At 39.1% G+C, this 13,854-nt stretch overlaps 1 protein-coding gene across 2 annotated transcripts in view; it reads left to right on the top strand.

Annotated features, from left to right (window-relative positions):
* The window catches only part of ncoa1 (nuclear receptor coactivator 1), a 184,679-nt gene that overhangs the window by 134,969 nt on the left and 35,856 nt on the right, over window positions 1-13,854 (top strand). For both annotated transcript variants that reach the window (XM_048251003.1, XM_048251002.1), the window contains exon 15: window positions 11,260-11,568. In XM_048251003.1, the coding sequence (XP_048106960.1) occupies window positions 11,260-11,568 (309 nt within the window). The remainder of the gene's footprint in view (window positions 1-11,259; window positions 11,569-13,854) is intronic.

Raw genomic sequence — 13,854 nt, 5'->3', positions numbered from 1 at the left:
TGGTGACTCTCCTGGTATTTAACATTTTGAGCAACATTGTGCTCTTGAACAGTCCATCGCAAGTCAGGTGCTCTTGAGCGTTTTTTTCAGGAAAGTGCAGCAAGAAAGGTCCCACCTTCGACCATGTTAATGGTCAATCATAGACTAAGATTTTGGCCCCACTGGCTCTGCCCCTGACGAAAACAGAAAGGATGGAGGCAGCAAAGATAGAGGAGTTATTTCAGATGGGCAAGAACAAGGTAGGCAAAATTGGTGTGCTTGTCAAAATGTTAGCATTACAGCTGGATTACTGAATGAATGTTCACTGATGTTAAAGCTCACACGCTGTTTAGTCATAAAAACTGTAAACTATAACAACACTAAAGGTAACTGTATAAACAATGTACAACAAATGTTTCGCTGCCCACGGGGGGTGGGGGGTAGATGGGTGTGCATACCTTAACATTCATTCCCGCAGGCACTCCTGCCTGGTTAGAGCATTATAGAAGCACAGTTAATAACATTCTTTGTAAAAATATATATTGCCTTTACAATTGATTCACACACACACACACACATTTAAAGGAGCGATTTTTAGGATTGTTACTGAACGTTCTGTAGGCCAAAATCAAAACACAGGTGAACGTTCTCAAGACTACCAGACACGAGTCTCTTCTGGGTTGCCAGATGTACAGTAATGAAGACTTAGCTAACGTTGACCTGCAGCTGCTTTAACGTTTCTCCAACCATGACCTAGCTACACATTATGGAAACAGTGAAAACAAAAAATACCTCTCTAACCAACGTAACATATTTAGCTGAAGTTAGTGATGCAGATGAAGTTTAGCCTAGGCTACCTGGTGTGGAGAAATATGGCCAGCTCTGCGTCAGACTTGATATTCTTCGTTTGATGAAGACGTCACCATCTCAGGAAGCTCCTCCGATGTCCACTTTTTGTTTCTTTGTTGCATTTGTTTTGGAAATTTGCCTGCCTCTCGTAGGCGTTCATGACTACAATTGACAGCAAGTTGACAGTTGGCCTTTGCTAATTTGGCAACATAAATAGGAGGGTCCACGCACTTAGGTCTCAAAAAATTCTGAAAAAATTACCAGGTGTACCTATGTTACCCAGGAGACACACTCTAAAATTACTCTCATGTAAGATCAATACTTCCCAAGATACAGCCAGTTTTACAGGGGGGTGTCGATTTTGGTCAGTCTCTTTTTTTTGTCAAAGTTCACAAGCCCACAGCGCAAGAACTAAACCATGTAGGAGGCTCAAATTTTGCATGCTGGCACATAAATAGGAATAGTATGTAGCAAAATCGTCACGTTTGGTCTGGATAATCCTGCATGGTCATAGCTGTCCCTCAAAGTTGATACAAATTTTATTGGAGTTTTTGGCTGGGCTCTGTTTAAGCCTTCAGAAGACATATTTGTACTCAACATAGGCTCTTGATTTATTTTCCTTACTGAGATAAGTAGAAACACTCTCACAAAAAACAATGAACAGAAAATAAATTCCTTCAGGGTCTGAACAGCAGACCTTACAAGTCTAAAAAATCATTTTGGTTCTCATTTTCAGAGCACCTAAACACCTTGTGGGAATATACAAAGATTTAAAAAAAAAAAAAATCTTTATTCTCCATGATCTTTTCTTTTTAAAAACACCAATTTGACTTGTCTTATGCAAATCTTTCTTTTTCACTTTCCACCCTGAACATGGGCAAAATGCACCATTGACATCAATATGTTTTGTATAGAGCTACCACAGGTTACTCTATACAACCACAGGTGGCAATGTGGTGACTCTATATAAAACATATTGATGTCAATGGGGCATTTTGCCCATGTTCAGGGTGGAAAATAATATCCATCAAGAAAGGTTCATTGGAACAATAAATACTGTTATTAACCAGTTATCTAAAATTGAAAAAAGAGTTTTCACCTCATGACGAACAACAAGTTGTGTGACCCAAGGAATGTTACTGTTCTTTCACGGTCCACGGTCACCTCACCGGGAAAATCTGACCGTCATGTGTTGACCCTTCTACCTGCCTCTGAGTTAACATCTGCAATTGTCCAAGTGATCTCACTGCATGAAAAGTGTAATTTTCGTCAGTATGAGGCATGTAGATTGTCGTGGAATTTCAGGTTAATGGCTGTTCACGGCAATTTGCAGGCAACGCCAAAAACTACCATGAATTGTCAGAAATTGACGTGTGCCTTGCTTGGCAGTCAGCCCCCCATGACCCCCCTCCTCCTAATTCTAGGGGAGGCTTTAACATGTAAATGAAAATGCTGTGAGCTATACAAATGCAAATCAGGGTAGCAGGGGGAGTGCACTGTGCATGGTGGCATGACTGTGGCCTTTGGTCTTGCTAAAACAGTGGATAGATGATAACACAACTCCCAGCAATACGCTCAACAGGCAGAAATGATGCTGGGTATGACATGTCTGTTCCCTGCAAGCTCCAATAATGTAACCTGACTTAAAACAGTCGATAGACTCAAGTTTAGATTCAGATTTTCCCTTCACACCAACACAATGAATATATATATATATATATATATATATATATATATATATATATATATATATATATATATATATATATATATATATATATATATATATATATATATATATAAATAGCTCCCCAGTAGTAGTAGACTATTTACACAGTCCAAAACATTCTCAGTCCATACGCCACAGCAGAGAGAACTTCACTTCAATAACCTAAGTCCAACCGTTACGCCCCCACACCAGCAGGAGAGACACTTCCTCTAGTGAGCAGTGGAAGACCCGCCCGTCGCGCTTCCACCAGAACAGCTGATAGGATAAACAACAGTCAGTGTGTGGCTTGCCATAGTGTGCGGCGGCAAATTCAGAACAGAAAGGCTAGCCTACTGTTTGGTTAGGCTACTACTTCACGTTACTTGGAGCGCTCGTCGGCGCTCATTCCTTCTAGAAGAGGGGACCTTTTAAACAAGCATTTCCTTTTGCTTGGAAGAATGGTGAGCGTTGGATCATCTAGTGCCAGACGAGTGGTTACTTGTCTCACCAGGAGAATGGACATCAGCTGGAAATCAGAGCCGCGGTAGCCAGCCGTAGCCTACCAGGGTTTACTTTCGAGACTGCGTGAGGGCTTACAACCCGAACAATGGTAAGATTTAAAGAATAGACTATGCTTTCATTCTGCTGTAGGCTATAAGGAAATAGATACCAATAGATACCAATCTTAACTGTACATTTTGTTTTCACAGACTAACTTTGCCTCTTGATGAGGCCGTGACTTCCTCTTTGCTCGGAGCTGTCTGCAAGTCATTCAAGCAATTTGGTAAACTCCAGGTTGCTGTCCATAGAGGACAGGTTTGCTGCTCTGGAGTCGAAAAACTGTGCGGGAGAGACTAACTCTAAGAAGAGAAGACGGGTGCACAATCCCAAGCTCGCGGTAAGAATATGTTCGATGACTGCTAGCTAAGCTAAAATGTAGCCTAGCCTAAAACCAAAGCTAAGAATAGCCTAGTAGCCTTGCAAAAGAAAAAGTGAGCAGAACCAGTGTAAGTTTCTTTATTAAAGTGAATTTTTTGAGTCGATCGAGAAGAAAGAGGGTAAGATTTTTTTTGGTGACTATTTTTCAGGTGCATTGATAGATTTGTCGTGTCCATACGCAGTGCATCACACAGTACTGATTGTCTTTATTAATTGTGTTTTACAGCTGCTGGAATCGAGACAGAGTGTGCTAGCAGAGGACGAGGTGGAACTTTTGAAGTCCGCCACCTTAGACCTGATGTCAGATGAAGACGCCGTTGTTGGCTGGGTGTCTGAATGGATTGTATGATCGCCGTCCTTTCGTAGCGACTCCGAAGTACAAAGCCACGCACCATAGACGTCTGCAAAACAGGCCTGCCTCAGAAAGAGCCGCCAGTTACTTACAGCCCCCAGACGGCAAACAGCCAGTTGACGGAGTTGTAGCTTTTGGGCTGCTCGTGAGCTACCCATATGTTTTGTGGGCAGATCCTCGCTTTGTACATAGTTGTGTGTTTGTTTTAACTCATTGAATGCCAAGCTGTTTTCGGGAGCTTTGTCCTAGAGTGCCAGCAATCTAGACCATTGTTGATGATTTTTGTACAGCCACAGCATATTCTGTGTTATAACTATGAACACATACAATGGCTCGATTAAAGGTGAGACTTTAAGCTCGGTGGGTTGCAAACCGTGTATTTCTACATGCCTCTGTTCCTGAGAAATCCCAAGCTAAACAGTGGCTAGATTTTTCATCAAAATGCGGCTGTTTTTTCTAGAAATGGAGATATAACGTCTTTCATGAAATATGAAGTGTTGCCTGTTACTTACTTGTGTAAACTTTCGGAAGTGATCAGCGAGACCTGGCGAGACTGCCACCTAGTGATAGACCCATGAAAATGGCCTGGTTTTGACCTGGCGTGCATCGTCACTGATTCGACAAAGCGGCAACCGAGTTATGATAAAATGTCAGATTGTGAGTTTTCGATCGTCATATATTTCATTTCCATTCATCACAGAGTTCCCAAAATCACATATAAGGTGTGTTAGAGTCTCTAGTTTCGTAATTAAAAAAAAAAAAAAAAGCTAAAAACGTAATATTACGTTTTTGGCACTCAACGGGAAGGAAAGGCACTCAATGAGTTAATAAAGCTCTTTCTTTGCATAAACATCTTCCTGGCAAATGTTCCTTTCCTCTATAAATTCATTCATGTCCTTGATGGTAATAATAGTGTAGCCTACATAGGATAACAATGACATAACATATAATATGAATATATATTCATTCATATATATATATGAATATATATTCATTCATATATATATTCATTCATATATATATATATATATATATATATATATATATATATATATATATATATATATATACACACACACATTATTATTTATTATTTATTAAAGTTTACCAACGTGCTATTATATCTTAAACACTCCACAGAATTCTCACATTGAGTGACTGATAACTTCAACAACCATAGCCTACCATTCACTTGGCGTTGTGCATAACCGGCATTGTCTGTAGGAACAAAAACAAACCAGCGATCAGGAGCTCCCCGCACCTAACTCCTCCAACCCCTAAATAAGCTATACCTGCGTCTTCTCACTCCCCCCCGACTGAGATTTTTAGTCACTATACCGCTGGAAGCGACTATCTGGCCTATAGGCCCCTCAAGACGACAGACCACGGCTGTCTCCTCAGCCCAGGGTTTAGCACGCCAACCCCCCCAAAATGGTCAGAAATTGCAGAACGGTCTAAAATCTAACGCAGGGTACTTTGCTCCTTCAACACAAACAAAAAACCAACGTCTCCGCAAACAATGCTGAGATGGCACTTACCAATTTCCGGTTGTTTTCAAGATAGCCAGGTGAATCCAAACTAGTTTCCCTCTCTCCATGTATTTAATCGCAACAAAACTAATTACAAACCACTCTTACCAAATAAGTAATATCCACGCGAGTCTCCCGACAAGTTTGATCTTCTAGGGTGCACTCAAGCCCAATCATAGTAGCCAATCCAATATGCAAATACACAATTCAACCTGGTTGCGTCTTTTGACACCACTTTAGTGGGGCGTTCACCTACCCAATGCGTATTTAACTACTCCACAAAAAAAAAGGTCCCAAAGCTAAACTGGATATCGAGTCCCCAATATGTTAAGACCACCAGGCTTGTTTGTGGAGATTTAACATATAGGAGACCACACGTAGATAAGCGTTACCAAAATATGTTTATTAAAGTAATAATGTGTGCAAAACGTGAACTACAGTCAGTAGTGGAGTGTAAAATGTAAAATGCAGTCTAAAGATAAAGGCGACGCATGTTCTCCTGGAGAGAGGGAACCTCGAATCCAGCCAGGTAGCCTCTTATATAGCTGGATGCCCTGATCAGCTGACTAGCAACACCTGTGCACTGAGAACCTGTGCATTGACTCCGCCCTGCAACACAGAAACAAAGACAGGCAAACTGAGACCAACAGTATCATAACACATGCACCTCACGCATGCACACACACACACACACACATAGACAGAGAGAGGGAGATAGAGAGAGAGACACAAACACACACACATCAAAATGAGAAAGAGAGAGAGACACACACACACACACACACACACTCAAGCACACACACACAAACACACATACCTATAAACCTGATTTATATAATTTCAGTATGCTGGTGCTGATCCAGTGAGTTTTTTAATTGACCGAACCTACCTTTTGGCATTATACAGCACCAACCAACATTAATGTTAGCACTCAGCTAGGTAGCAGTCTCTGATTTATTCACTTATCAAATAACAAATAGTTGTTACGCCAGTGCTGTCGTGTAATACTAATCAGAAACGCAATTCCATTGTTGAATTTGAGATTTTATCTAATGCTACAGACTTTGAAAAAGATTGTCTTTTAAAAAAGCATTACAAATCATAGAAGATTAGCCGAAGACATAACTATTTAATTAAAAGGAGTTCATATGGCTATAGATCAGATGCTTAGATTCTAAGGCCAGGGAAACCCAAAAGGATTATGCTAATATGCGTTAAAGAAACCGAAGAGTTCCTAAACACAATGCCAAGGCCTATGGATTGACAGCCTGCATTGTAATTTTCTAAAGGTTGAAGGCCCTGCAATGATCTTGGGAGTAGCCTAATGCAGCTTTTCTTTATGGCTGAGAAGCCAGTGAAATCCAATCTCTTTTGTCTGCTATTTGTTCATTTAGGCCTATACTTACAGTACCTAATCACTTTGTGCTTTATGTTAACTTATTTGACCATATTACCTTAGTCTAAATACCTAAAGTAAATTTGCCAATGTGAATGGTGGTCAACCTACAATAATTAATGATGATGCTGGCATATTTCATTTAGACTTAATACTATGTTGACCCCCCTCCATTATAGTATGGTTGTAAAATATCTTATTTGCTTTACAAAGTAAATGTAATCATTAGCACAATGACTTTATGTTTCCCATTTATTGAATTTAGGCAGGCAACACCTGAACATTTATTGAATTTAGGCAGGCAACACCTGAATAGCCTCTAGTTTATGCTCCTGGACTTGTGGACCTGGACCTGTGGTTATGTTTGTGTGTGTGTGTGTGTGCGTGCATGTGTGTGTGCGCGCGTCTGTATGTTGCTCCCTGCCTCATCCCTCCACCTCCTATCCCTCTACTTTACTAAAACAGCTAGTTGATTATGGGTAAAGGTTTACATGTAATTCATTTAAATATTAGGAGTCTGACAAATAAATAGACCTTCTAAGAGCCTGGCTGGTCTACAACAAGCCAGATGTTATTACTTTTTTCTGAGACCTGGCTTAATAGTAATATCTCAGACGATGAAATAAAGCTCGTGGTGGTGTAGCCACCTATGTCTTATCACACTTATCCTCAGAGGTTGTCAAACCTAATGAAATTCCTGAGTCCTTTGAATGTCTTTTTATACAATTATGTCTCCATGAAAACAAACATTTGACTATAGGTAATATTTACAGACCACCAAGCTCCCCCTCTGAGTCTATAAAATGTATTGCCAATACCATTAGCTCCTTAAACTGTTCAAAAGAGATGATCATCCTTGGTGACTTTAATCGCAGTTGGCTAGACCTTTCGTCTCTTCATGAAAGACATTTTCTTGAGAGCCTTAACTTAACTCAGTTAGTCAAAGAACCTACTCACGTTAATAATAGATCCAAAACCCTATTAGACTGGATCTTGGTCACCCACCCTGATGGGATAATTGAATCTGGAGTACTTCCTGACTGTTTTAGTAACCACTCTATTCTGTCTTGCATATGGAAAATGAGACTACCAAGATTACCACCTAAAATTATTAAAGTAAGACAATTGAAAAACTTTAATGATGAGCATTTCATTCAAGACCTATTGAATATTAAATGGGACAGGCTTAACTTAATTTCCGCTGTTGAGGATGCTTGGAATTATTTTCACACCGAGGTTCTCCAAGTTATTGATAAGCATGCTCCATGGAGATCAGTAAGGGTAAAAGGAAGACATCTACCCTGGATTGGTGGTGAACTACTTACACTATTTAAACAAAGGGATAAGGCATGGGGTAAATATCGTTCGACTAAGGACCTTGTAGATTGGGAAACATATAAACACTTCAGGAACATATGTACTACAAAAACAAGGAATGCTAAATCTAAGTATTTTAAAAGTTCTCTATCAAATAACTACAACGATCCCAAGAAATTTTGGAGAAATCTTAATGAGTTATTTAACAAATCTAATCCAAGTGCTCCAGCTAAAATTAGATTTAAAAATTATACTCTTTCTGATCCACTTGCAATAGCTAATGCTTTTAATCAGCATTTTGCTTCCATCTGCAAAACCCAGTCTCCTAATTCCAACAACATCTTAAATATGGATCAATACTCTTGTGATAGGCCTACCTCTTTTTCACAATTAGTCCCGTCGATGTACAGAGAGCTATATCTAAACTAAAGACAGGCAGTGGTAGAGACTTAGATGGTCTGGAAACCAAGTTCATCAAGGTCGCCTCTGATATATTGTCATATCCACTATCTGATTTATTTAACCAATCTTTAACCACTGGTGAGGTCCCATTAAGATGGAAATGTGCCAGAGTAACCCCAATCCATAAAGGAGGTGATCCATTTGACCTTAACAATTATAGACCCATTTCCATTATTAGTAGCGTGGCAAAAGTTTTCGAAAAGCTAATATTAAATAATTATATTAATGCGTCTTCTATTTTGTCTCAACATCAATCAGGTTTCAGACCTAAATGTTCCACCACAACTGCCTTATTGAAGTTCACCAATGATGTATCATCATCCCTCGATGATAATATGTCTACTGGAGCGATTTTTATAGACTTAACCAAAGCTTTTGACCTTGTTAATCACTACATGCTTTTAGACAAACTTCATGCTATTGGGCTCTCAAGCTCTTCTTTGGTTTAGCTCTTATTTACATTTTCGTCAACAGTGTGTCCTTTTTCAGGGTAGTCTATCCTCCTTTGCCATTATGGAAAAGGGTGTCCCTCAAGGATCTTCGTTAGGGCCTCTCCTATTTTCAGTCTTTATCAATGACCTTCCACAATAGCCTGGCTAGCGCCACCACTTCTCAATGAGACGTGGTCTGGGAACCAAACGTTCATTTTCTCGTATTTGAAAAAAATGCCCAGATCCGTTTATTGGGTGCCACGGATGTCTATCAAATGCGTCTGTGCATAGCTCATCATCGTCTTGCTTTCCCTCCTGTTCTGTGATTGGTTCCCTATCTCAGGCGAAAATTTGCGATTGGAGACTATGGTCTCCAGGCTGCCTTAGCAGCGTGAATCAAATCGCGTGCAAGGCAGCATGGGAACACCCAGGCTACTTCCACAAGCTTGCTCAGACTGTTCTATTCACTTATATGCTGATGACACAGTGAGCTATAATTCCGACTCTAATATTTCTAAGATACAGAACACTCTTCAGACAGACTTTGATATTATTCAAAAATGGTTCCAATGTAATGACCTCCTTTTGAATAAAAAGAAATCATACTGTATGCTTTTCCCAACAAGATCTACTGTTAAACAAACAAACTTGTCAATTAACTTTTTAGATGGCACCGCTCTTGGCAGATTTGATAAATTTAATTACTTGGGCTTTTGGCTTGATTCTCAACTCTCCTATAAAACCCACATCAATCATACTATAAGAAAGTTGAATTGTAATATAAGGATGCTGTATCGTTTCAATAATTGTTTTACACAGCAGATTAGGTTGAGAATTGTGAAGCAATTACACTGCAAAAAATGAATTCTAACCAAGTGTTATTGATCTTATATTAAGATTAAAAAATCTATTTGGTATTGTTTTTAGTATGAAAAGACTTACCTAGCGCCCTCTCAAAAGATCATTTTGACTTAATTTAAGAAGACTTTAACTTATTTTAAGGAGTCTTATCAAGACAAATTTGCTCAACGCACTGGCAGACAAATTAGCTTGTTTTCAAGATGAGATGTCTTAAAATAAGTCAATTTTTTTTTTTTTATTAAGTCAAATGATTTCACAAGAAAGCGCTAGGTAAGTCTCTTTATAATGAAAACAACACCAACTAGTTTTTTTTTATCTTGATATAAGATTAATAACACTTGGTTAGATAAGCAGTTTTGTTAGATAAGCAGTTTTTGCAGTGTATTATTTCCAATTATAGACTATGCTGATGTAGTATATCAGAACTCCACTGAGACCTGTCTTAAGCCTTTGACTGTTGTCTTTAATAGCATTTGCAGATTTGTGTTGAAATGTTCATACAGGACGCATCACTGTATCCTGTATGATTCATTGAATATTCTGTCACCCAACGCCAGGAGACAGTTTCATTGGTTCCAGCTTATTTTTAAGTGCATACATCTTAGTTATCCACTCTACTTGCAACAACATTTAATACCTTACCAAACAAACTATAGTTTGAGGCACACCGAATATCTATCATTTACAGTACCACATATCTCCAAAAAAGACGGGCGTTCATTTAAATACAAGGCTCCTTTGACTGGAATAGCCTGCCTGGGGCCTTAAGATCAATTACATCTTTGAGTCGCTTCAAGACATCTTTGTTCACATATCTGAAAGCAAGTAACCGTTGTAATTGTTTTCATTGATGCTTTTTTGTGTGTCTTTGATCTGTCTGATCTGTCAATATGCTCTGGTATAGAGATGTGAGCGTACGTGTCTATATTTTCGTATATGTGTATGTATGTACTGTGCGCATGCATATATGTGTCTCTGTATGTATATATGTGGATATGTAGATGTATGCTTGTTGTATATATGTGTATATGTATGTATTATTAGGGAATGGGAGCTGTTGGGTTGGGGGTGGGAGAAGGGGGCTGTATGTGAGTGAATGTGTATGTTGTACTGTACTGTACTGTAGTATCTTGTCCTTGTACCTTTGTCTTTGTCCAGTCCTATCGAGGACCTTCTCGAAAATGAGATGCCACATCTCAAGAGGCATTCCTCTTTTAATAAATAAAATAAATAATACTAACAAAGGTGTATGTCCCAAGTCGAAGTATTATTGTGACCACTGAACTTCAGTATACTTGGAGGTTAATGGGATATAGTGGCATAAAATATTGTTTATTGATTTAATTTCAGTGTATTACTTGTTGTACTGAGTCAAAATAAGTGGCAAAAAGTGGTTGAAGATTTAAGACCTCTTACAAGGGACGTTTGATTTCCAGGGTGGATGTCTTGAACCAATCCTTCAGCGACTTCCCACCCAGCCCTCTTCAGCATCCAGTGTGACCACAGATCCAAAGTTGACAGCATACTCCGCTCCATTCCCCCTCAAGTCCTCAAGTCCTCCTCAGTTCCCTTCAGATTTGGGTGGAGCACATGGGTTTGGCCTTGGATCACCACGGGGAACTTTCCATGGGGGGATGGCTTTGAGGCCTGGAATGCCTCGTACTCCTACCACGTCCAATCAACTCCGCCTACCCCCAAACCAGCTTAGACTCCAGCTCCAGCAGCGACTGCAGGGACCACAGCAGGTAACAGATCAATTCTTGGTCTTTATTTGTCTGAACCCACTCCACAGCGGAATTTCTTTTGGTTTCTTTCACACTGTATTTCTTTATTTGCTTGTTTTTAACAACTGTTTTATTCATGGTTGAGTCATGGTTGTACAGTCTGTACAAATGCTCTGCATATCCACACCATTTCTGAGGTGTGGATATGCAGAGCATTTGTACAGACCGTGTGGGTATTTTCTGATTAATGTTAATATCAATAGAAATGGTCTTGGCATTTGTCCCTGGCATTTGTCTCTCCTCTCCTCACTTACCTACCGTGTAGCTCTGGTTGAGCTTTAGCCTCGACTGACTGAGCTCTGGATGAATCTCCTGCGTGGTGAAGCAGCAGTAACATCACCGACTGACAATCGATTGGCTTGGTTTTGATTAAGGCATAATGTCACACATATCCACTATACATCTTCACCTTACATACACAATGAGCGACAAAAAGAATGTTATTGCTTCATATCAAGACGGTTATACAGTGCCCTCGACAATTATTGCATCCCTGTTTAAGTGAATATAAGTGGTATTTTGAAATGAACATTAAATGCAACCACCATATCTATCCTAGCAACACCTTTGTAACCACACTGCAAAAAGTGCTTATGTAATGAAATCTAACCAAGATTATTAATCTTATATCAAGATAAAAAAAAATTAGTATTGTTTTCAGTATAAAGACACTTACCTAGCGCTTTCTCGTGAAATCATTTGACTTAATTTAAGAGAAGTTTTAGTTATTTTAAGACATCTAATCCTGAAAACAAGCAATTTTTTCTGCCAGAGCGTTAAGTAAATTTGTCTTGATAAGACTCCTTAAAATAAGTCAAAATGATCTTTCGAGAGAGCGCTAGGTAAGTCTGTTCATACTAAAAACAATACCAAATAGATTTGTTGACCTTATTATAAGATTAATAACACTTGGTTAGATTTCATTTTTTGCAGTGCATCTCTGCATTATCTATTGGTTACACTTTACATGACAGCAGACATAAGAGTGACATGACACTTTCATGAACGTGTCATAAACAAGTCATAAACGTTTATGACATAACGCTTCATTAAGTGACATTCGGTTTTTGTCATAACAAGTTAGGGTTAGGATTCATGTGTTCATGACAGTGTCATGTCACTCTTATGTCGATACTGTCAAGTGAAGTGTTACCTATCTATATTTACTTTTTAATTTTAACGATTTTGCATTTTTTCATTTGTACTGGCAATTAAACCATGTCAACATAGCACTTTGGGAGCCACAATTTCCCATTTTCATAAAGTCGCAATTTTTAGCATTCAAGCCAACGAATACGGTGAGCTACATGGTAAGACCTGTGAGTAAGTGCGTGTAGGCCTATTTGTTTGGAACATGCTGATGTCTGGCACTACATTTGTGAAGTTTTCAACTACTGATGTCACCTTTCAAAGTAGGTCAACAGGTTTGTCTTTGACAGGGGTGCTTTGTTTCCATATGGCATTTTAGTTTTGATGGTTTCATGCTATCATGTGCCAGTAATTCACTGCACACCAGATCCTGGGGTTTCTGTCCCATTTTGTCCTCAATTTAAGTGAATCTCAATTATTCAGGGTCGTAGCCTACTTGCATTTACTGCTAAAATGATGTCTAACATGATCTGCCACATAAACAATGTATATTTCTATTATGGAGGACCACAGGTGTCACTATAAAAGTAAATAACAAAAATGTTAATTTGCCAATGAAAAGAGAATTGCGTCGCTGTCGGGCGGAAACCTCCGTATCCATATTATTGGTCAACCCACACGTCAATCAGTAAGTTTTATACAAATGTAACCAATGAAAAGTGTTAGCTTGGGACTAAATCTCTTAACTCCATTGGAGAATGTAAACTAGTAAGTCTGCAGATTAAACAAACCCTTTCTGCCTATAGCCCTTGCCGTTTTCAGTATTAGTTCATTGCTTACTAGCCTACTTTGCAAAGGCTTGGCCAGATGTATTCAACCACAGAAGCTAAATAGAGTAAACATGGCTTTAGCCATGGTAACAGGTATGTTAACCCTCCCGTTTTCTAAATATCCTGTATTTTTATATTCTCATAAGCCCTACAAACGGGCCTGTCAGTCTCTGTAAGCTACTGCTGTCCTGTTGCCCCTTGTCTTTCTAGTGAAACAGATGTTTTCAAAGCATTGTTTTTTTGCTTGAATGCGATAGACTATGATGTTAACCTATTTAAGATAATGGCATGCTTGTTGTGAGAGCATGATTTGATGGCAAATCTGTCA

This window comes from Alosa alosa, chromosome 8, assembly GCF_017589495.1.
Source record: "Alosa alosa isolate M-15738 ecotype Scorff River chromosome 8, AALO_Geno_1.1, whole genome shotgun sequence".
NCBI classification, from domain to species: domain Eukaryota; kingdom Metazoa; phylum Chordata; class Actinopteri; order Clupeiformes; family Clupeidae; genus Alosa; species Alosa alosa.
This window is presented reverse-complemented; position numbering and strand designations above follow the sequence as displayed.